The sequence below is a fragment of the Psittacula echo genome, assembly GCF_963264785.1.
Source record: "Psittacula echo genome assembly, chromosome: 2".
Taxonomy (NCBI): domain Eukaryota; kingdom Metazoa; phylum Chordata; class Aves; order Psittaciformes; family Psittacidae; genus Psittacula; species Psittacula echo.
In genome coordinates this window covers 91,990,086-92,015,147 of record NC_137737.1, presented here as the reverse complement: position 1 = coordinate 92,015,147, position 25,062 = coordinate 91,990,086, and the positions used below count along the sequence as shown (strand labels likewise).

The 25,062-nt window shown below is 41.6% G+C and overlaps 1 protein-coding gene across 1 annotated transcript in view; it reads left to right on the top strand.

Moving 5' to 3' along the window:
- Nucleotides 1-716: 716 nt before the first annotated feature.
- EPB41L4B (erythrocyte membrane protein band 4.1 like 4B) overlaps nt 717-25,062 on the top strand; it is a gene marked incomplete at both ends in the record, with an annotated part of 85,221 nt that continues 60,875 nt past the window's right edge. Inside the window, one exon of the mRNA XM_080610401.1 lies at nt 717-998. Within this exon, the coding sequence (XP_080466527.1) occupies nt 717-998 (282 nt within the window). The remainder of the gene's footprint in view (nt 999-25,062) is intronic.

Genomic DNA, 25,062 nt, shown 5'->3' with positions numbered 1-25,062 from the left:
GCTTGTCGCTATTTCGCTATTAACCTCCTCCGTCCCCTCTCTCGCCCGTCCAAAGGGGCGGAAGCGGCAGACGGAGGGAGGGAACGCAGGGCGGGCACAAAGCAGAGAGCGCGGTGCGAAGGACGGGCCGCCCCTGGCCCCCGAGTGCGCGGCTGGGCGGCAGGTCCCGGCACACCGCCCCCCAGAGCGGAGGCAGCACCACGAGGAGGCAGTCCCCGCTGCAGGCCTGATCGGCCCGGGGGCGGTGGCGAGGGGCAGCCACCGCCCCAAAGGTCAGCGTGGTCGTTCCGACCACCGCAGCGCCGGGGCAGGGGCAGTTGCTGGAGGAGCGGCGCGCCTCGGCACTGCCCTCTCTGCGCTGCAGTGCTGCGGGCGGCGACGAGCGAGGCTGAGGCGCCGGGACTCAGCGGGCCAAGGGCGAGCGCCCCGGCCGCGCCACCTCCACCACCACTACAGGTGGGCTCCCGGCTGCCGCCTCAGTAGCTCCCCCTGCCCGCCGCTCGGGTTCCCCCACCTCAGCGGCGGCAGGAGGGGCCGCAGCGCGTCCCGCCCTGCCGTGCCGGTGGCGGGCGGCGCTGCAGAGGGCGGGGCGGCCGGCGGGCGGCTCGGGCTGGCCCCCGGCGGGCGGCGCTGCTGCGTTGCCCTGGGAGGCGCCGCGGGCCGGGCGCGGAGCTGCGGGCTCGGGGGTGTGAGCGGCCGGGCAGGGCGCCCCCAGGATGCTGCGGTTCCTGCGCAGGACCTTTGGCCGGCGGTCGATGCAGCGCTACGGGCGAGGAGCCGGGCGCGGAGGGCTCGGCGGCGAGGGGGACGAGCGGGACGGGGGGCTGCGGGGAGCAGCCGCCGTCGGCTCTGGAGGCTTCCCCTCCTCGCCGCACCCCGGAGGGGTCGCGCATAGCGCTGGAGCCCCCGTCCACATCCCAGCGGCCGGCGGCAGTAAACCGGTGCTGCAGTGCCGCGTCCTTCTCCTGGACGGGACCGAAGTCAGCGTGGAGGTGCCGGTGAGTAACGTGCGCTCTCCTCCCCTGCCTGCGGAACGGCGCTTGCATCTCCCCTCTCCCCTCCTCCGCATCGTCCCCCCCTTCCTGGTGACAGGCACCTGCGAGTGCCCCCCGCCGGCTGCACAACATGCGCCGTTCTCCGGGCAAGCCTCGCTAGTTTCTTTCCCTCCGCGGGCGTCCTCGCCGGCCTGCCTGCACCTGCTGCCAGGTGCGCGCCGTGCCTCCCCGCCATGACCGCCGCTCCGCTCGCCCCCCGCTTCCTGCCGGCTAAAGCTGCCTGCCTCCCTCTTCCTTTTCCCCAGAGCGAGCGTGGAGGTGGGCACCTGCTTTCCTCCCCCTCCGCAGCCAGTAAACAGCCCCCTGCGGCGATGCCTTCAGCGGCGCCGCTCCGGGGGGGATCGCCCCTGTGGTGCGGGCGCTACCTGTGTGTGTCCCTGACTGGGGAGAGGGGATTGTCCGCATATCCCGCTCGGCGGCACCGCCGGCCTTGGGGGATACCGGGGCGGTGGACGGGAACTGGGGCGCTCTGAGAAGGAGCGGTGCCTTCAGCCTCCGCAGCCGGCCGTGGCGGCCCCAGCCCCGCAGCACTTGTGGCGCCGGCGGGGAGAGCGAAGCGGGGCGAGGCCGGCTGTGAAGCGAGACCGCGCTGCGCCCACCGCGGCGGGGGGCGGCTGGGGCGCCGTCTTTCCGTCTCTTGTTTCTCTCCAGCCCCTCTGCCGGCGGGAGGAGAGGGGGGCTGGCCGGGGGGCTGCAGCGCGGAGCCGCATTGCCCTCCGCCTGCGGGGTGCTGCCCCTGTCCCGGGCAGGTGTCCGCCGCGTGAGGAGAGGCCCGCCCGAGTGCAGCGCCGAGGTCCCGGGTAACCTCTGCTGCTCCGGGGCGGCCGGGCCGTCAGCGCCTCAGGCGGCGGGGGGCCGGGTCCGCGGCCCGGGCGGGTGCGCGGATGATGCCGGTGCTGAACCTTTCTCCCTCCTGCTATCCTGCTGGAGGAATGAGGAAGGGCCGGTGCTGGCCTGCTTGGTGAACTTGGGCCGCGTTTGTAGGCGTGTTGGCATCCCTGGAGCCCATTGTGTATCCTCTTGTCTTTCTTAAAGGAAGTTGCACGGTGTATATTACTAATATGCAAGAGTTTGCGTTGTGCCAGTCATTCTCCACAGCTGCTAAATACTTGATACACGTCCTTTCTTGCCGACTTTTCCTATCCCTCTTGAAAACGAAGCTTCCCGTGAAATAGGATGGAAGTTTATCATAATTGAAAAGCATGTAATCTTCTTTCCATTTCAACCCAAATAATCACCAGCCATTAAGGCTGGTCTACAAAAACTGGTGGAAAAACTTACTAATAATGAGCATCACAGTCTAATAAATTCCAAGTTAATTTATTCTCCAGTAGTGTAAAGGAGATTGTTTTTTTTCATAGCACTTTTTGAATCTTGTTAGCTGCCTTTCATATTAATAATTATCTGTGTATATTTGGCATCATTTCACTAAAACATGGGATTTGGCAACTCTGTGATTTCTGTTTAAAAGAAACTGAAAAGATGGAGTAAGACTCTTACAAGTGAATGTAGAAGTATGTGGATAGAGCCATCTAGAGATGCTTGCTGTAGAATTATCTGGCCTCTCTTACCTTACAGACTAGATTGTGCATTTCCAGATATTGGAGATGCTAGTATGTTTCCTCTCACATCTCCTTCATAACTTGCTGCAGTCCTTCTAACATCCTGGCACAAATAATTTTCTTAAAATGGCATGATGAATGTTATTAGCATGCTAAGATTTGCTTATAAAGGTCTTTGTAGGTAAGTTCAGTAAATATTTTGCTTGAGGTTATACTCCTGATTTATCAAGAGTTCAGCTTTTGCTGTAGAGCCTGCTTAAGATGATCTGTGGTTTTGAAGCACCAGAAAATGAGGTGATGGCAGTCTTTGTAGTCCTTGAGGGTTGAAAGTAGATGGGAGCATCTGCTTGGTCTTGCTTGAATTTGACCTCCAAACGAAGCCTAAACTGCCAGCATTTGCAGAATATGAGCTGCACATGTGATGGCTGTAGTTCATTTGTCTGAAGATGGGGAAGAAGTTGGTATTTTTTTTCCACTGAAATATCTAGATTGGTGAAGGGCTCTGGAGCACATAATAGCTGTTAATATTTTCAGGATTAAATACTGTTCTGTTGAATTACATATCTGTTCTTCATGCTTTTTCCCTTTCTTTCACAGAAAGTAACACCCACACTGAGAGTTAGAAAAACTGAAAGAGGCGTTGCACCATTTATAGCAGTTCATCAGTAAAGTTTCTCTGAGCTTTGCAGCTCTAGATTTTATGGCCTGGAACAGAACGTGCTTCAAATGCTCTGAAGTGGTGGTACAGGTCCAGTTAAGCTGAATGAATCAAGTAGCATCATTTCCATTAAAAAATAAATAGTGTATGATGGTTTCTCTCCGTTTCAGCTCAAATCTTATGGAAAGGGAGGGAATGTGAGCTTCATCAGCAGTGAGCAGCTTACCCATGAAGTCAAGTATGGCGATAATTGCAGAGGACTTTACTGTGCTGCTGATTGTGTCTGCAAGCACTTTTCAGGAGATACTGGCATCTGTAAAATGTGCTCTTTTTACTACCTACTAACATTACACCCAGGTTGTCTTACCAGTGGAAAAAGGAACTTGTTGATACTAGGACATGATACTCTTGAAACTGCAGCTTTTTAGGCTACTATCTAGGGCTTCATTTAGTAGTCATTGAAAGGTTTATTAGATTTTAAAGACTACAGGTTCTGTTTGTTTTGAAGAGTGACAGAAAAGATGAGGCTGATGGAAAAATGTGTAGAAAAAAAAATGTTTCAGGCGTTTTTGTTGTTGTCCTGTTTTGTTTTTTTAAAAATTCAAGTAAAGCTAAATCCTTGAAACTTTTGCCCAGGTTAAATGTAGCATGCTCCGCCACAGTGTTTTCTTATATGTGGGGGCTGATGGTGGTGTTGGAAAAATAAATCCTACATCAGTAAGTTGGTAACTGTGTTTGGCGTTAACATTTTCATTTGTGAGATAGTGTCTGTATTGGAAACTGCACATCTAGTATGCTCTTGTCTACTCATGCTAGTAACAGAAATAGAGATCTACCCTTCTAATCTATCTGTCTTCCCTTCTAAGGAATCCTTCCTTAGCTTGTTCTTCTTTAGGCTGCATAGCAATATTGTGACCAGTGTCACCTTTCTTCTCTATTTGCCTTTCCATGCCCTCTTCCTTCTGGGGCATGTGTACTTCATTCTTTTTCCTGCACGTCCTCTGCCCCCAGACTACCCCATCTGCTAGCCTGCTGTCCTGTGGAGCTTTCACTTGTGTTTTCTGTTTTCCCTAAACTTGTTTTCCACCCAGCTATCCCTTTGCAAATGTCAACATAAACTTATTCTGAGCACTGTAGATACCCCTGGACAGTGGTTTCTATACTAAGCTTCTTGCATGAAATTTCAAGGATTGCTTAATGAATTATGGTTTTTTTGTTCACTTGTAAGTCAGGAATCGTGTACTTTGAAAGTATCCTTTCTAAAAGGGATAATGCACTGGATGGCTTTTTAAACCCAGGAGCTCCTCAGGGCCCCGTTATTGAATGTGAGATGCTATTAAGGTTGGATCTGTTGTGTAGGAGTGAGTGACAGTTGACCAGTTCTGTTGCTGTGGGGTGATTTCCCATGGGAAAGGGAGCATAAATGGTGCCATTACTTCCTCTTGACCTAATATCACATGTCTGCACATTTGAAAGCTGGTTATAAAAATTGATGCAAGGAGAAAAATACTTGGCACTGCAAGCCATCCTTTCCTCCCTGTCACACAGATATCCGTGTATTTCTTTTTACCACTGAGAACCTATTCAGTATCTTTCATGTTGCATCTTCACTTACATAGGAGGCTGTTACTTGTTTAGGGTTTGTAACTCAGCTGTAGGTAGATGGAAGGCCACTTGCTCACTGCTGTCAAAACAATCCTGCCTCTGTTTTTCTGGAGGATTCATAACTTTAATGAAAGACAAACTGGTTATGGGCGATGCTGTATAAAGAATGCAGGGAAAGATCATTGACATTTACGAAGCGGTGATGATGGCTGCTACTTAATACATAAACGGAACAGACTATAGATGGCTTTCAGATGAGGCCCAAAAGTCAAATCTTTGTTGACTTTCAGACATGGTTGTTGGCATTTCTACAACTGGAGTCTCTGATTTTTAATTCCGTGCATCTTATGAAAGCTTAAAGGGAGGATATGAAAGATGGCTATTCAGTGGGAGTGTCCAGAGTAGCAGGAATTAATGTCCCTTTTCTTAATGCCACTGAAAACAGTATTCTGTGCTAAGGTGGGGGAAGGCAGGAAGGGAATGAACACAGGTAAGGTGTTCCTGGGTTTGTGTAATGTAAGTGGGATAAAAAGGAGCAATGGTAAGCTTACTCTATTTGGAAATCCTCATCCTGCGAAGCAAATACAGATTACGTTACATTTTCTGTGACATGAAGCTACAGCAGTCAATGTGTTGCTTGTTATAAATACTCCTTTCTAAAAATCTCCTTGCTCTGATAAATTTCTGTGCTGTTATGAATGTCATTGCAAAGACCTGTGTGATGTATTCGAAGAGTGATGTTTAATGATTAAACTAATGAACAAGTAAACTATAACTGTTCAATTCTATGAATTGTTTTCAGATGGATAGCTTTTGTACTATTTCTTTGCCTTCTTTTTGGTGTATCTTTTTTTTTTTTAATAATTGTTTCAGCTGCTATGGAAACACTTCAGGATAGGGATAGTAAATATTCTTCCCTACTCTTTTCTCATCTCTGGTCTTCTATTTGTTGTATTTTTTCTTGTTGGAGTAACATGAAAATAAAAAAAAATCTGTTATCTGGCCTCTATGCTTACATCAAAGGTAAATGTAAAATTAACTCTAGAGTAGTCATCTCCATCTTACAATTATTGGTTAGTATATTTGATTTGATAAACTTGTAAGTATTGGGAGAGAAGTACAACTCGTTTTTTCTCTCTTTTGCATCATATGTGATTTCCTAATAGCATTTCAGGAATATTAACTCCAGAGAAATGCACTAATACGCCTGTAGACACTTGGATTCAAGTAATTCTCTGGAGCCTCCTAATTGAGGAGTTACTTTCCACCCAGATAGATAAATTACATGAGATGGGGAACAGGACTTTTTATTAATTTTTAAAGCTTTTGTCACTTACAAAATTGGTAATATGCCTTCTTTATGCAGAAACTACCTTTCAACAACATAAAATTAGAGTTCTTGCTGGAAAGCGTTAAAAGCATATTTGCAGCAATGGAAATGCCTCTTATGCTGATGAAGTCCTGTGGGCACTAGCACATGTAGTCCGCTTCATAACAGATCAAGCTCCATTTTTAGAAGGGGTTGGGTATTTTGCTTCTGCAGCTCATGTTGAAATGCTTTTTCATTACCTTGCAGCTCAGATCAAGTAACTGTAGCTACAACTCAACCTATTGTCTTCTGGCAGTAGCCTTTAATTATGTTATCCATGTATGCTGATGCATTGCTATGAAGAGTATTCATAGTAGAATCATGTACAGAATCAGGGACATAAACAGCCCCAGAGAAATAGGAATCAGATGGGATATGCACATGTGACCGCAGATTTGCTTCGGAAATGCAGTGTTAGGTTCCTAAAAGAGAAGAGGGAATTTTGGTCCCTTCATGTACTCACCAAACATCCCAAATAAATCTACAGCAGATAAAAGAGATTTCAACACTACATTGTAGAAGAGGGAGACAATGGACAGCGTTTTGTTTTGGCATATGTTAGTTCCATTAGTTATTTATGGAAACCAAAACCATTTCTTAGTGCAATACAGGTTGACAGGATAACAAGACTGCTGCTACAGAGAGTTGACAACCAGTGAGGGGGAGAAAGCCAATGATGGCAGTAGTATATAGCAAAGACAAAAGTATCAGCACCTGGTACTAATTCTCTGATGGAGAGTTTATGTGTCTGAAGAGATGAGGAGAAGATAAGGTTGTTGGATGCATTCTTTCGGAAGCCTTTTTACAATGGACTAGAATACAGCTATGCTTAGGAAAGTAATCATGTGCAACGTCAGTGTTGCTGGGCCTCTTGTTGTCAGCACAGAACTGTAGTTTGGTAGCAGCTGTTTGCAGTAGGTGCAACTATGTGATCATAAAAGCTGGAGAAACTCTGAAGACCACCATGGATTTGAATGGAGATGCTCTATAAGCAAGAAACTGTCAGAATAGTTAGAAAATAACTATTTTTTTTATCAACAGTGAACGCATGTTGGATTTTGTTTTGTTTTTTTTCCCAGTGGTTGTGTTCTACAGCAAAACTGTAGTTTCAGGCTCATAATAGTGGTCCTGAAAAGGAAGGAGAATGGATATGTAAAAAGATCCTACAAGATGGGAAATAGGAGCAAAGAGACTGGAAATGCCGCCCATATAGAAGAGTGAGCAGAGGACTAGTATTTTTGGATAGCAGGAGATATATTGTCTATGCATCCTTTCTGAAATTATGAGGGGACAGATGTCTCTACTCTTGCTTCTCTCTGCATGCTTTTCTTCATGTGCTTCCTTGTGCTTCTACTTGTGGTGCCTCTGTAAATATCTTTTTTTCCTGTAACTTTCTCCAAGAGTCTGGTTTCATTTAGTGTCTTTCCTTCTCGAAGCATAGGCACATTTCCCAGTTCAGGGCTTCTGTTTTTTAAATTCCCAACCATTTTCACTTACCCTTCTCCTTTTCAGTCTTCTCCCTAAGCAATTTTTTATACTTTTTCTGTGTGGGTATGGTCTGTATTACTAGCATGATACCTACTGAGTTGTTGTTGTTATTATTATTATTATTATTAATTTTTATATATAAATGAGAACAGATTTCTTTTAGTTTTGTGGGGTTCTTTTCCCCTACTCTGTTTTCTCAATCTATAAAAGCAGTTTTCTTTGCCTACTAGGAGCAGCTACATAAGCTGTGAAGCAGTTCACCATGGAGGATCTCTTCTGGGAGACACTTCAGAAAGCACTAGAGGTCTGCTTCCTTCTGGATTGTGCCTCAAGCATAGCTCTCTGTCCTATTCCCTCCTATCAGTTTAGGTAATTTCTGTGGTTCTCTGAAGTCCTGTTCCTTCCCCATTCAGTTAAATTTCCCAGCTGTAGCCAGGGGTCTATGGCTAGTTCAGCAGCTCATTTAGTGAGCTTAACTAGCCAAGCGCCCTGTCTGTCAGGGCACGGATGGTACAGGTGACCACTTGTCCTGACCATTCCCAGTTGTAGGGCAGATATTAGGGGAACATTGGTAGCGATTGGTGGAATAATTCATTCAAAGGTTAAACCTCCTCACTTTAAAATTGGATGTTTTCATATGAGACAACAAAACTAGACCTGAAAACTCAGATGGTGGGGAAAGAAGGTTGAGAGAAGAAGGGAGAACATACGGGTAGTTGAATTTGTAGACCCTTTGCAAAGTAAAATATAAGGATAAGTACAAATAATCCTTTATTTTTTGCTAGAAGGATGAAGTCGACAGCTGTTAACTGTTACAACTTGTTAACAACGTACAGTGTTGCTGGGTTAATATTTTAAGTCAGTTAAGAAACACATGGGTTTTTTTAGTATTTTTTTTCCAATGTAGACTGTGGTTCTTTTATTATTTTATTAGATGTTCTTTTCTTTCTGCATTAGAAATACGAGGTTTGGAGGGTATTGAAGAGTTTAGAATGACCATCTGCTCTTCATTTGACTTGCTATTTCCATTTATTTCTATGTATCAATTTAAATATGTCCCAGACCATTAGCTATATAGCGATGAGATTATTTTGAAATAGTTGTTGAAGTTCCAGAGTCAGACTCCAGCTATGAAGCATGAAAAAATATAAAGGATTAATTTATATTATCTGGGTTTGATTTGTACAGATTCAGGTTATTTCCCTTCCTTGTTGTTATGGAACCACAGTTAGTTTATCCAAACAAAAGACCAAATGCTGTCTTTTTTTTAGTATACTGATAAGCACATTGAATTGAGATGCTACGGTATGTCATTATTTTAATAGATGTGGTACAGTTTATATGATAGAGACTGGAAATCCTAATAGATTCAATTAAATGTTTGTGAAATACAACAATAACTACACAAATATGTACAGAGTATAGGTCTTCTATTTAGAACTCATACGAACATACTAGTATCAAATATATGGTTAGAAAAGCATGGTGCTATAACCCAGGGATTGTAACCTGTGATTAAATTATTGCAGACTGCAGCATTATTTCACGGAATAACTTATCCAAGGATGAATTGTGTTGTGGCTGATTGAAGATAATGCTTTTCACAGTAGTTCTTTGTAGTACTAGTAATTGATCTTACGTGTTGTTTTTGTTGGTGGGTTTTTTTTTTATATATATGTATTTATAAAAATAAATGTAGACTTAAGAGGAATTCTGTAGCTTAGCAGTCTTGACTGGGAAAACACCAATTTATTTTTCTGCCTAAATTGAGACTAAGCAAGAAAATCACTTCACATTTTTATGTTCAGAGTTTCTTACTGTGTATGTTTCACTACATGAGGTCTTGTAGGTTAGATGATAAGGAATTTCAGTTGGCTGTGTTAAGCTTTAGCATTATTCTAGGGTGTGAACAAATCCTCATTATTGATGGAGAAAATAAACACTAACTGCATCACATCTTTTTTATTGGTGTTGAATGAAATTGTTGAATGTTCTACTGTTACCTGCTTTAACTGTGCAAGTGAAGGTTTTCCTCATTTTTGGAAACAAGGAGCAGTTCTATTAAGTTTTTCCTTCTCACTTGCTCCCATCCAGAATTGATTGAGGCTGTTATTTAAATAAATCTCTTTCATACCTTGTTAGTGGTTCCCAGAGCTGTGATATGGTATGATTTTAAATTGAGGGCTTACATTTATGCAGAAAGACCAAACCCAAAAACTTCAGTTTTTATAAGCAGATCTGAAAACACCAGTACTCTGTACAATCGTTGTGTTGCAACAAAGATCACTATTCAGCAGAGATGCAAATCCTCAGTATGTAGGTTTTATATTCAGGCTACTTACTGATTAGAAATTCTTCCCGAATAATGAACCTTCCATGAGTGCTTTGCTTTGAGAGATGATGAATGATGAGTCTGTTATCTCTTTGAATTAAGCAAATAAGTGAAGAGTGGTGTTATTCTTCAAAATAGGTCATATCATAGGCAACACCCTGGAAGTGTAAAGACCAGCGGGCAGTATTCCCTTACTTTCTGTCATGTTGTGATCTTTGGATGCAGATGTATATCTGTGTGAATTAAAGCATCCTCCTATAGCTCTGTGGAGGAAAGAGCTGGTTTAATAAGGCAGCAGTGGAAAGACTTTTTCTTCTCCTCCCTCTTCTTTCTAGTTCATGTATTGTGCTTGATTTAGATTTTTTCTTTTTCTTTCCCTGCTGTTTAGCAATGAAGGGAGGGTGGCAGGATGCTTTCCTCCTTGGTACCAAAATGCCCTTTCCCTGAGGAGGAGTGTTCCCAGGCCTGCTCCGTGACAGTTCCTGAGCCTGGGTCTCATCTGCCAAGGCCACATTATGAGCTGTCGTTTGGAACGCATAGCTGTAGGGTTCGCTCTTCGTATGCTCAGGGTCGGCCTTAGAAAATTCGTTCTGTGCACAGCTCTCAGCAGTGTGTTGGAGTTCTGCTGTTGACTTCCAGTTAATTAGAAGATGTTAATTTTAATGAGTTTTCTTTACTGCTTACTAAGACAGCAGAGATTGCTGATTCCTTTTACAGAGGCCAGTGAAGCCATTAAATGTAAACTGTAGCACTTTTCTCTTTTCTCTACACTCATTGCTTAACCTATCATCTGCCCGTATGTCTGCTCTGTCTCTCTTCACTCCCCTCCTCTCCTAAGATGATATTTCACAGTTGGCCTTTGTCTTTTGGATGATGAACTGTTTTCAGGTGTGAAAATAGGGGAGCCTTTGGACCATCAAAACACTTGCCACAGTACTCTGTTTGTTGCAAACAGTAGGCACTTGGAGGGGAAACTTTTTTAATTGATGGATTTTGGTAGTTCAGGAAAGGTGCTTAAAATATTTTAGAAGGTCAGGCTATGAAGAAATAATCTGCACAACAAATACTTGTATAGTAGTCTTAAATTTAGAATTGGAAGCAAGTTGAGGTTACTCTCTGCCTTCACTTGTTTTTCCCCTTGAATTCTCGGAGCCATCCCCTCTTTTGTTGGCATTGTTAACAATTGCTTTTTTCCTGTCTAGCATGTTGATGTGCAATTCGCATTATAAATTTATCTGATAGTAAAGCCTTTCTGATGCATCAGAAGTTTACAAAGTATGAGCTTGAGCGTTTGTCTGTAAATTAGCAAAAAAATGGACTGGAATTGATGACTGCATTTCCTGCAGGGAGAGGGAATAGAAAAAGTCAGTGCTGCGAAACAAAACCAGTTGGGTTTTGTTTGCTGGTATTGAAATTTGCTGGCAGATATTCTCATTTTACAGTTTGTGTGCTTGGATTTTGATGTATTTTCACATTAAACACCCAGCATATTTTGGTTTATAATTTGAGCACAAAGTGTATTTATTTATTTATTTATTTAAAGTTCAGCTGTTTTGACAAAGATTCTGCTTTAAGACTATGGTTATGGTGAGGAAAGGGGATCTTGATTTCTTCCACCACATTATTGTATTAGCTAGTGATAGAAGTATTTCTTCTAGAAGAATTTCATCTTTGACAGAAAGGGATCATCTGATAACATTTCCAGCGTGATCATAATCTGAAAAATTGTCAAAGCAAAAAGATGGGGTCTTTCATAAATACAAAATATTGTTAATCAGAAGTTTGTTTCAGAAAGCAGATTTTTCTGTTACAGCTGTCAGTTTCTTGGCATTTGTGTAATCCAAGGAGTGAAGAACTTTCCCAGCTATTTCAGTAAGCTGAGTGCTGGAAGCTTTCTAGGAAGAGAAAATAGTTTGAAGAACCTCTATGGCTTCATTGTGACTTTCAGGAGCTGTTGAAAGTGAGCAAACTGAAGTGCAAGTGCTGTCATGAAGGATAGCCATCAAAATGAACTCTGTTTCTTTTGCTTTCAGGATTTCCAAGGCATCTTACTGTTTACTGGAATTGAAAGTTATTTCTTAATTTAAGGCAGATACAGTTTTAAGTAGTATCAAAATCTTCAGGGTGTTTAGAAAAGCTGGTTTTGGCAAGCTACAGGGCAAATGAGCGGTTTGGTTGCAAAGAAGGTAGGGCAATATTTAAAGAGTACAAATTCCTCTTTATTGCATATGTACTAACCTCATTAACAGGATAAGGCTGTCAAGACTAGGGCAGCACTAAATGACTTGTGAGAGCTACTAAATATAGATCCCATGAAAAGTCCCAGGCCTGGGAGCTCTCACTGCAGAGAGCAGCTATCTGAGCAGTGCTGCCTGCTTTCCTGCAGAAGTTTTGGGTCAGACTCCAAGTCCCAGTACATTTCTGGGAAGAAAGCTTTTCTCCTAGTTTTTCTTTTGTGACTCTTACAAACTGATACAAAAAGTTTGCAGTTTCCTAAGGTAGTCTGCATTACAGAGCTGGTACAGGTGAGATGGAGAATGAAGATGTTCTTTTGTTTCTGTGGTCTTGTACAATAAAGTGAAAGCACTCACTGGAAGCAAACAGCCAGATACTTGTCTGATCCAGTGCAATCCAGCAGCAGTTTGTGGTGCTGAAAAAATGTCCCTGAAGGCAAAATATGAGTTCAGTGCAGTTCCAGAGAGGCAAGATGTGACCACTTAGTCTACTTCCAAGACTGTCACCTGCTTTGTTTGAGAAGTATGTTATGTGAAATTCCAAACTTGGGTAACCTCTGCACAGATGGAGTACAAGTAAACTCTCTGATAGACAAACCATAGAGTGAGAGGCTGGGTGCAGGGCTGATGAGGAAATATGTGCTCTGGAAAATTCTGTTTCTGCCCTATTATGGGAACATAACCTGCAATGCTAATAAACTTGGTGTGGTTTCATCACAGGCACCATAGTGGTTTCAAACAGGCACCATAGTTAGGGCTAGGAGGCAAGCATGCAGCTTTGGTTTCAGAGCTAAATGAATTTATAGTGTTCTTCAAAGCGACTTTTGTATCTCAAAAGCACTTGTGAGGCTGTTGGTTCCTATGGCAGAAAGTAGTAGAATGGATGTTTGAGGTAGCTAGGATTTATGATTTTCTATGTGTACTTCTGTTCTGGAGTAGGGCGGGAGTGAGTTTTCCTATTGCCTGAATAAATGAATACAAACTTATTCATGCTAACAGGACTTCCTGGTGGGTTTTTGTTTTTTTTTTTTTTTTACACGCAATTATTTTTCAAAGAGAATTGTTAGAAGGAGGGATTTGCGGAAAATCTCTAATGTGCCTGTTGTTACCTCTTTGTATCTTCCCAAAGTCCTGGGAGCTTCATCACCACTTCCAATAGAGCTACCGCATTTACTATATAAGAAAATTTGTTTTGGGTAAACAGCTAGCAAAGGTTCCAGCTGTCTCTGTTCCCATTTATTCCTCCTTTTAACATCTCATGTTAAGGCTGTTATAATGATGATAAATGGAAGTCAATTGCCTGTCCTCCCTAGATATCATTTGGATTATCACTCTTAAAGAGTCATATGTCTGGCTTATAAATGAATAGGTTCTGAACTGTAGGTTTGTTTCAGGTGAGAAAGGATCATTGTGAACACTTAATCAGTTCTACTTCCCTGGTCAGTCTCTAGGATTTCTTCTAGAACATGCTTTCACTATTTTTTCAACATTTCTTCTAGAACATGCTGTCACTTTTTAGCATCAGCTCTTTCCTTGGATCTTGTTATTTTGTCTGCCTTTAGGTGTCTTTAATGAGAAGCAGTTACTTATTCAGGTTCTTTGTGGACTCTTCAGAGTGATAACAGGTATTTTAATGTATCTGGTATTTTTATGGTTCTTGGTACCCCCTGTCTTGGTTCTTGAGCAGGCATGTGGTGAAAAGTCCTGGGATTATGAGAAAAAAAATATTCTCTACATGAAGGTATGTGAAGTTCACATGCAAGCCACCTCTTAGTCTTATCTTTGATTGTCTAAATAGATAAAAACAAAGCTTATTTCCAGATGCTTTTCAGACTAAAACTATTTGCAGCTTTTCTTCTGACTTTGTGCATAATGTGCAGAGTAAGCTGCGCACAGCAGTGTTATAGTGGCTTGCTGAATGCTGTATGAAATGGCATTGCCCTTTATTTGATTTTCCCTTGTTAAGTATTCATGGCTCACTTTCTTGGTGTAGCATTACACTAGGAGCTCGGGGTCGGTTGTTTTTCTGTTGTTACACCAGAGTTCTTACAGTGCTTCTGAAATCGAGGGCACTGTCTTGGGGCTGGTGAGTCTGAGTGAACTTGTTCCTCTGTGTGTGACCTGTGATTTCAGTGAATTCAGCTAAGGTGTATTGATGCAGTTCCCTGTCCCCAAGAGATGCAAATCAGTGTGTGCAACCAACAAGACCCATCATCTCCTGCTTACTGTGCAAGTTTTGTGACATTCAGCAGGGGGGATTTTACTAGTTCCCTCCCAAGAAAAAACTGTGAGCAGAGCACTTCAGGATTGCATTGACAGTGCTGGTGGCTGCTTTCTTTCCTTCCCTTCCTGATTTCCCCCCCCGCCCCCCCCCCCCCTTAAATCTGCCTGTTATGGACTATACACATCTATTTTAGGAGTACTTACCCTTGTTTTTGTTGGACTGTCTCATAGGCTGTGTTTTGAGAGTACAGGTATTTCATGATCAATAGGAGTTCAAAGAATTTTTGGCTGCCTGTTCCAATCCTGGAGCTGCAGGCAGATACCTGCCCTTTCAGCTGTTTGTGGGACTGTGATGAAAGCCGGGTCAGGGATCAGATCCAGGGATGTTTCACTGTAAAAAAAGAAAAAAAAAAATGCTTTTGCGGCATTGTATGTCAGAAATTTGTTAAAGGTATGGCATTAAGTAAGGGGCCAAGCAGTACGGAAAAACCTGATGGAGGGCATGGGGCTCTTTAAAGTGAAAGTGCTTTAAAAGCCCATGTGTTGTTGAGTTGGGCCTTGAGGGTATAAATAATCACTTTAGGAATGGTTTGATTCATGTACCTTGTGCTCTCATAGTTTGATCATGTGAGTGCTCCTTGTCTGCTCCGCTAAAGTCAGACAGATTAGTATGAAGCGGAGAAGAAATGCATAGTTGTTGCAGCAGTGTGGCTCAGTTACAGAAATTGTGGCAAGTAGCTCAAACTAGATCTGCAAGAGGTCATCTGTGCCAAAGTCAGATATCATACAGAAACATATTGTAAGGTTCCTTATTGCACAATCAAATAAAAGTGTAGTCTTACGGAGGAAGAAGTTAGACTTGTTTAGAAGACTTCATTTTCTTGAAATCATGATGAGTGGTATAAATTATGCTGCTGTTCTTTAATTTATTGCTGACGAGACCCAGCCATCTCTCATTTATTTTTGTAATGTAACAGGGAGCCAGAACTGATAAGAACAACAAAGCTGATACTGAAATTAGAAAGATTCTAGGAATTTTAGAGAAGGGCACCTTTATCTAGGTTCCATCTGTGGGGATTCAAATAGAACCAGGACTGAAAAGTTCTTCTTATGGCCATTTACTTAATGTGAGTATCCTGTGAAGAAGTATTTCTACACTCCTTTTTCCTTTGAGGCTGTTTGCAAGTGAGATGAAAATCTTACCTGTTGAGTGGAAATTACATTGCATTGAGCAGAGTTTGGATTCCTAACCTGTCAGGGATCCATAAAATTCAAATGGTTTCATTGTAAATCTTTATTTGTAGATATTCCAGAATTGAGTCTTACTGCTAGTACAAATCCAGTAATTCTTGATTGTGAGTAAAATGGAAAGATACAAATTGAATTGACACTTTTAACTCTCAGTTTTATTTATTTGTTTCTGAGTGAGAGACTGTAGATGAGTTTGAAATTCATATTGTCTTTTCCAAATTAACTTTACAAGCTTTAATGATGATTAAATTATCACTTTTATGGAAAGAAACTTTATTTAGGAACATGATCTAAACCAGCATTTTTAAGAAGCAGGTGGAAGATTGTTTGTGTCTTGAAAGCACAAATGGACAGTTCTGAATAATGTTGAAAGAGTTTCAGTGGAAAATATGCTTTTAGCTCCAAATCCACAAGTTACAATAGAAAGACAGGTTTCAACTAGAGTGACAACTATTTTAAACATTTGAATTAACATGCCCTTTTTTTTTTTTTTTTTAGGGGAAAAACAGTTTATGGTTTTGCTTCAGGATTTTCTTTCTTTTTACCAACTAGTTGTGTTCTTCTGATGGCTTGTGGAATAAATCCAATTTTCAAAATGCTTAAGAAAACAGAGTTCCCAGGCCATCTGGTGCTTCTTTGTGTACATGCATGCCTGCATCCATTTACAGTCAGGGATGTTGCACTGCAGCTGCAGGGTGAGTGAGATAACTTGGGTTCCTGGTCTGGGAAGCTAAAGGCTAATGCATCCTGACCAGGTTGCTCAGAGGTGCTAGTTTTAGGGTTCATGGGTGAAGGTTTCCAGTTCAAGATTTGCTTATTTTTTATTATTATTTACTTATTTTGAGCTTCAGGCATTTGCTGCTCCTCTTGTGATGCTCCCAAAGCATCTTTGGAGGTGTTATACTGTCTGGGTAGTAAGGTGACAATGTAATCCCCATCTGGACAGAAAGACTTGAAGCTTTGATAAACTGCTGCAAAAAGATTACTGGAGATTGTGTAAGATATTATTGCCTTTAGCTGTCCTGTTTTGTGACTGAAGTGACAGAAGGCTGTGTGTGCGCCTGTATCTCAGCCTGTCTGTTGAATAAGCAGATGTGAGTTTCAACCTTGAGATTCTGCAGTGCAGTGACCAAGCTAAAAGTGTATGTTTTGTGTTGTGGAGGAAATGGTGGTCTCTAGCTGAGTCATGGGAGCAGGAGGTTTTTAGAGGGTACTGGTCTATTCAAGTCGTGCATTAAGATTGCCCATTTGGGCTTCCACCTGAGTAAGAAAAAGTCCGCTCTTCTAGCATGCTTCACCAGCAGAATCACCAAATCCTTTGCACTTGTGTTACCATGAGCTCGCTGTTTCAGTTTACAGGCACTCTATGGCTGTAGTATGGCAGATGTCATGGGAGTGGAGCATTTGTTGTGGTTCTCTGAGAGGCTGGGAGCAGCAGTTGGTTGCCCTAGGAGGCTTCTTAGTATGATTCTGGACGGCTCTTTCTGCATTCACAGAATTCCTCTGTAGGGGTTTTTGTCTGGAAGACCCCCAGAAGCTATGACAAATGTACTTCGGCAGCAAACTGAGTTTTATACTGGCCAAAATGGGATATGAAACCCTGTCTGCAAGAGAAATTGGGTTGATAAACTACAGAAACATAACACATAGTCTGTAGATACAAAGCCTTTTGACTGCGTGAGACTGAGGAAATTAGTTTAGCTGTAGTGTCTTTTTATTTGGACTTTGTTCTGGAAGCACAATTTCACCTTGCACAAATACTGGAAGTTGACTAAGGGTATTGCAGTGTTACAGTACAAAGTTCCTTTTGCTTTGACATTCTTTATCGGATTGAAATGATTGTCTTGTGATAACCTTGTAGGGTGGAAAAGATGAGCTTCCATTGTGGAAGACCCAATAAGCCTAAATTAAAAACTTGCTGCTTTTTACATGAAGCTGGCTGTGAATTTGGCTAAGAACAGTGCTAAAACATAGACTAAGCTGGTAATTTACTAAAATACAATTCTGTCTGTGCTACAGCTAATCTAAACAGATTATAGGTATTCTAGGTATATATTAGTGACTTGTGACACACTTGTAATCACAGAAAACCAAACATTTGTCATAAACTTTCCAAACCAGTAGATAAAATTTGATTTGATATTCCCCAGCCCAAGTGCTTTAGGTTAGCAGGGTGGAGGGTGGAGAGGCAATTCCAAACTAGTGCAGTTAAGCCCTCTGATCATCTGAGACTTTTTTTAAACATTTCTGCTGATTCTGAGAGGAGAAGGAAACAAAGTCCTCATGTGAATTTATATAGTGTATGACTTGTCTAAATGCATGACGTACTAGTTCATTCTGTCAGTATACAATAAATAAATATAGGCAAAATTTAAATGCAATAGTCGTATCTTTTGCACCACCTAAAATGCTTTAGTGTACTTCATTTACAACTTTGTCAGCCTCAGTGAAGTGTGTACTCGAGAACTGGCAGATTTCTGTCAAATCGGTTTTGCTCTAACTGCTGTCTTCAGAGTGTGTAGTTCAGATAAACTAGCAGCATGAGGGCTATCTGCAGTTGTGATAGAGATGACAAATCAGTCTACTGTGCTATTTTTGTGTTTAAAACTTTGTTTATATATACGTGTATACCTATATAAGCTTGTATGTGGTTTGTAATAACCATGTGTCTAATTATAAGAAGGATTTATCTCAATCTCAATGTACTTGGTTTTGATCAAGCTGCATTGGCCCTAAAGAGTTGCTGAAACCCTATAGCTGAGCTGCTTTTCCTCTAGAAAGAAAAGAAAAACTTTCTCTACTTATTGCTGATGTTGCTTTTAAGCTTCTGCATTTAAATATGAAACTCTATTGCCCTGAGTTGGGTGTGCTAGGTGCCAAGTGTGAAAGCTTTACTGTACTTCCTGGATTGGGTAACAAGCCACAGAGTAGAAAGCAGTAAAATTAGTGTTGCTTCCAGTATTTTAATATACCAACTTTACATGCTTTCTCAAGGATGGTCTTGGTTTGAAACTTGCCATTCTTGTAGTGCTGTGGAATTGAATATGGTTAATTGAACCTTATGTTAAGGAAGGTGAGGAGAGAAAAAAACACCTTTTCCTTTCTTATATTCCTTCTCTCCTTCTGTCTCTAAGCTGATCATCCTTCAAATTCAAGCTGATAACTCATTCAAACTAGACTTTTCCTTTTTTTGATACTTTCGGCATGAGGTTGTCACAGTAAATTATGATCAAGATTTCAGCTATCATTTGAGTCTTAAGTTGATTATCAGCATGGCATGTGTAACCTGAATTGTAAGTGGATTTGTTTGTGGGTAACAGACTTGAACGAAACTTAGAGAATATGTTCAAAAGAAGGAGTTCAGATCGTGTTCTTTCAAAGATACCATTTAAACAGAGCTGCATTTCAGGCTGGTCCACCTGAAAAGTATTTTTTTCCCTCGCTGATAAAGATGGGGGGACGGGTATCTGCTTTTTATTTGTCTTGGTGTCATCTCTAGTTTGTTCTTTTTCTGCATGTTCCTGGGCAGTGTTTAAAAGCTGTGGATGTTCTATTCTTTTGATATGCATACCTCTGAGAATCTGCCAGGTGATCACTGCAGCTTTCTCCCAATTTCATGCTGCTGACACAGGAGACAACTATTTTACTTTGATAATCTGTTCCCATCAGGTTCAGCTGCATTGGCCAATATATTCAAGACTTTACATTAATGTGGTACCGTAGCTGGATTTTTTTTTTTTTTGTCTTAGTGTGCCTCTTAACGGAGCTAACCTGTCTTCCCTAGTGATTGTCCTTCTCACATCAGTTCTGTGTGCTTTGAGTTTCATTCTCTGAATTTAAAATGATCTATGTGCCATGGCCATAGCATATTGCTTTCTAGCCTGGTGGACTAAATGTATACTTGCATAGGTACTATGGGGAATGAGTCAGTCACCTTCCCCCATCTCCAGAAGCATACTCTTTTCTCTTGATATTTTGGGTTGAACTACATCTTTTGTTAGGAAAATTTCAAGGCTAAAATTTGTGGTTTTTTTATGATATGAAGCATGTTTTTGATATTTGATGACAGGGTGTTGAAGAAGTGTTTACTACTTTTGCCTTAACTTTATCTGGGATCTTGGTTTTGATGAATGTGGACCTTTCAAAAGCTAAACCCGTGGAGGAAATCTCATTTCTGTGGCGGAAATTTCATTTCTGTGGAAGGCATACCTTATGACTATCATCTATAAAGTGTCTTTTAAGAACAAAGACAGGAGAATGATGCTGCCAACCTCAGACTGCTAATGTGATTTTAGACAATACTTTAAGCGAAGTAGGACTATTGTATTTGTTTTTTATTAGATGAGGAGAAATGTTGTAAACTGGCTTCTGTGAAGACCTAGCAAATAAAGTATTACTCAGACAGTCAACTAGTAGAGATCATTATGATGCTCTGGAGTTTGGTACTTTGGTGTACACTTTGTTCAACCTGGGGGAAAAGATTTGACAAGTTGTTCTGCTTCAGCCTTCTAGTGAGTAAGACCATGTGTTGAGGCTCGGTAATAAAGTAAGTCAAAAGGTGGGTTAAACTGGGTTTTACGACCTTAGTGATAACTTGGATTTAGTTAAATGGAATGTTAAGCATTAACACATGAAAAGATTAATGGCAAAATACTGAAGTTAGAAAATGAACAGCTTACAGCAATCCATGCGATGTGCATTGTTCTAAACAAAGATGAACTCATATATTTGTCTTAAAGGCAGAGATTGCATTAACTCTGCTCCAAGCCTGTGTAATTTGTCATAATTTGCTTATAATAATAAGAAAGAATGTTACAAACCATGCAACTCGCCATAGTCGTCGTTCTTTTTGACACATTGAATTTGTACGCTCATGCAGCAGTCTTGACAAAAAAAAAAACGTGTCTTCAATTTGCTACATGCCTTTAGGAAAAAACTGAAGTCAACCTGAGATTGTCCAGTGTTGACACCCTTAAGAATTTGAAAGTGTTTGCTAACTCGCATAGAAATAGGTGCAAATATGAGATTATGTGAGTCGGGAAAGGCTTTTTTAAATACATAACCACTTGGTATTCTTGAATAAAATCTACTGCGTTCCTCAGTGATCTTACACTCACAGAATGCAGTAACTTGGTGGGTTTGCTCTAATAATGCTAAAGTACAGCTACCTGTTGTTCGGTAAGACTCCATTATGTATGCTTTGTGACTATCAAATGATCTCTGTTTTGAGTTACCATGACTCATTTGGGGATGGGCTATGATGACAAGCCAAACACATGACACTTAACTGTTTTTGTTATCTGTGTTCTCTTCCTGAAGCTGTCATACTCTTCACATGAATTTTTAGTGAGTGGTTCCTGACTTCCTAACTTAGTTGTTGGTGCATTCTGTGTTTGCTTTGTGCAAAGGAAATTCCAAGTACAGCTCTGGGACCTAAAGATTACAGAGTGATAAAAACTTGCTTCTAAATCAGTACATAAATAAACTGGCACCAGTACTTAGCAGAGTGTTGTGAAAACTGTCTTTGGTGTAAAACCAAACTTGAACCTGGGAAGATAAATGATGAGTTTGTTTATAAAAAGAGGGGGGAAAAAAATGGTGCCTTTGTTATTCCAGTGTAGAGGATGTACTTGTTCAGTTTGAGGGGAGAAGTGGAGCAAGAAAGAAAAGATTTGTGGTCAAAGCTAGATTTACATTCCTGAAATAAAAAGATTCTTCGAGAGGGGGAAAGCTTGATTGCTGTCGTTAGTATAAATATCTCCTATGGTCAAGCAGTAGGCAGATAATTTCTGATTGCCTTTATTACAGAGCTTCTCTTATAGACAGCCGGAAGATCTTTTCTTTATATAATTTGAACTGTCATGCTTGCATTTTCTAGTGTTGGATTTTTTCTTTTCTTAAAAATTTTACTCTAACATTAGTTTTTAAAATCAGGGCTGACAAAAGGTTTCTGGAAACTAATGAGCCTCTGCTGTGGAAGGTGTGGTGTAAAGGCTGGGAACCTTGTGTTTATTTAAAATGTCACATGAATAAAAGAGCAGTAGAAGTGAGAGGAAGGGCAAAGGCAGTAAGAATGTGACTTTGGTGGCTGACTGCAGTATGTGCGCACCTTTAAAGACTCCAGACCACAAGCTCGCTTTGTGGATAGTCATCACCTCAGTGAACTTCTGCCAGTGGCATAGAATGAAGCAGGACTCCAGCTTTTCAACTAATTGCACTGAATGTTACACTTTGCTAATAACAAATTCCAGCAAGGTACACATTTGTAACATACTTCAATTCTGATTCTTCTTCCTATCCCCTCCCTCTTTCAGTAATCATGATGTCTAGTAATAAAGGTTTTCACAAGCACTTTGTACAATTTAAAAGTCCAGAAAAGCTGAAGTACAAATTATGATGTTGTTTTGTTGAGAAACTGGGATGACAGGTTGCCCAGGGGGGTTGTGGAGTCTCCTACGTTGGAGATATTCAAGGCCCGGCTGGACAAGTTCCTGTGTGATGTACTCTAGGTTACCCTGCTCTTGCAGGGGGGTTGGACTAGATGATCTTTTGAGGTCCCTTCCAACCCTCGGGATTCTGTGATTCTGTGTGACTGTGCCATCTTTCTTCCAAAATGAAGAATTCTGGCAGCCCAAAATGGGCAAGAAGTAAAGCAGGAAGTAATATCTGAGTAACATCCTTATTTTAAAAAATACAATTCCAGAGTGATCTGGAAAAGTAGATGCAGCTTATCCAGAAAACACCAATCATTAAATGCTGTCATTTATATTGTCCATTTAATATGTGTCCATTTAGTATGAGTGCTAATTTTCAGATAAAGAAAGTTGATGGGAACAGATTCAGGTCAACAGAGTTGGTTTTATTCCTTATGTTTTAGGGATTATGTTCTTTTAGTTCATGTTGTTAGAAGCTTTTTGCCAGGAAAATGGATGAAAGATGAAACAAGTCAACAATAAGAACTCCATTCAGTAGCTAAAACATTCTTCTTGGTGGCAGTATTTATGTACTGAAGTTGAATGCTTGTCTACTTTGCACAGGTCTTCCAAAGTAATCAGCATGTATATACTGTTATATAGTAATTAAAACATTGGCAATTTAAAAGGCTCTAAACTCTAAAAATGCCAGGCTTGAGGAAACCATGCATATGTGTGGTTTCTGGAGTAATTTGTCACGTGAATTGGGAATGAAGCCCCTATTGAAAGCAAATGAACTAGTAAAGAACTGATCCAGCTCAATTGTAAATGAGCCTTAGAAATGAGTATAAGGCCAGTGTTCATTCATACTGAAAATATAAGATAGCTACTTGTGACAGTGGAAGGATGTTTAAGTGTTGCATGATGATTTTGTTTTCCGAAAGGGTGTGAGGTAAGGAGGTAGGAGGCAGGGGGAAAAAGCCACTTAAGGAAAAATGATAGTGGCATACTGTCAGTCTTGGTACTAAATATGAGTGGCCTTAGGAGTGCTGTTTAAATAGGGGCATGTGGTGAAAGTATGTCATTGCTAATAGCAGTGAATTGTAGTAGTTCATAATTGGATATTTTTGCCTGCATGGATCCGTTTTTTGACGATCTGCAGTAGGACATACTGAGATTGTGTTCTTTTTGTTCAGTAGCATAATGTATGTGGGCCATATGAGCTTGCATTCGCTTCCTTGAAACCATGTTTTGTTCTAGTTCTTGGTCCCAGAGAGCTGTTTGACCCCACACCACTATACTTGAAACTTGGGAAGATACCACTAAAAGTTCTGGACAGAACCAGAGTAAGATTAGTATTTCTGCGTTTATTGTGGTGCCAGCAAGCTGGGACCTGCTTACTCCAGTGCGCTACCCTTGTCAGGAGGCAAGTAGGCAGTGCAAACAGTAATATGTCAATAGGCCTTTCACCTGGCCAGAAAAAACACAGATCTGATGGACTATCTTAGCAGATGATATGCAGCCAGCATGATGAATTTCTATTCTGTAGTTCATATTTGGTATAGATCTGTTTCTCTGTACAGAAAATACCATGCTTAGTGCTCTGAATAGGTGTCAAGCTTCAGACTGCCTTTATTGTCTTAGTCTTTATGCCTACTTCTTTTTAAGTATGGTTTCGGGGAGCTGGGATTTGAAGAGAGTCAGTGCAAGTCTCGCAGTCAGAAACATTTAGTTGCTCCTCAGATTCACCGTTTTCCATTTTGGAAGCTGGTTTGTTAAAAGAGTACAGCGAGACTCGTATACCGTGCAGTAGAAACTTTTTGCAAGATTGCATTACTGATAAAAGTAAGTGCTTTTTCAACTGAGCTCATCCTTTATATTTCACTATTTGAAATTTTCTAGGAGGGATGTTTTATGCTAGCTCTAGTTCTGTATTTTCAGCAATTTTTGTCTTGACAGTATTACAGCCTATATAGTAAGCAATTTTTGAGCCCTGCTAATGTAATGTCTTCAGTTGCTCGTTCTCACAAGTTTGCTCCCTGAAATCAATGCAGTATGAAGAGCTAGGTAAGCCACTGTCTGCTTGAGTTAGTGTGCTGCTGTGATCTTTCTGTCTCCTTTTCCTACACTTTCCAGTTGCTTAGCATGTTGGGTTTGTTTCAGTTAAACCAGAATGTGAGTTGTACTCATTCTTCTCCAAGTCACTTTTATGCCAGGGAGATTTTTAGGTCCATTAGTTTTGTTGGATGAGCAGATGAGGACTTTGTTCCTGTTTTGTCCAAGGAGACAGCTCGCTAGCAGAGGTGCTCTTTTCCACTTCAAAAAGAGGTCCTGGCAGCTTGTGCCAGCATAAAAAGTGTTCGTGTATTGGATGTCTGCAGAGCTGCTGCTTCAGCCTAGATGTTCCTTCCCTCAAAATAATTCAGCAGGAGCCTAGTTCTTTTGTTCTTATTTAGGTACCTTTAAGGTACCCAAGACTCAACTGATTCTTATCTTGCAGACTTTGAGATTTGCTGTTTGTTGCCACAAGTGGGAAGAGAGTAGGAGAATGTGAGGGAACAGTTCTTGCACAACCTGTGGTTATTTGGACTCTGCGGTAGTCTTACTTGGCTCGCATTCCTTCTCTGCCCCCATTTCTTTATTGTGGTTGGTGCGGAGATGAGGCATTAGCAAGGGAAGCAGGAGAGCAGAGATTAAGCCACCTTTGTATAGAAGCCACACATACCTGCGGTGATTAGGAAGTTCTAAAGCTCTGCACAGGTGAGCAGTTTCCATGGACAATAGCAGCTGGATGCTGTGTGAGAACTCTGAGGTGCTTACCTGGGAGACAAGGAATCCTCACAGACATGTTTTCTTTATGGAAATCCAGTTG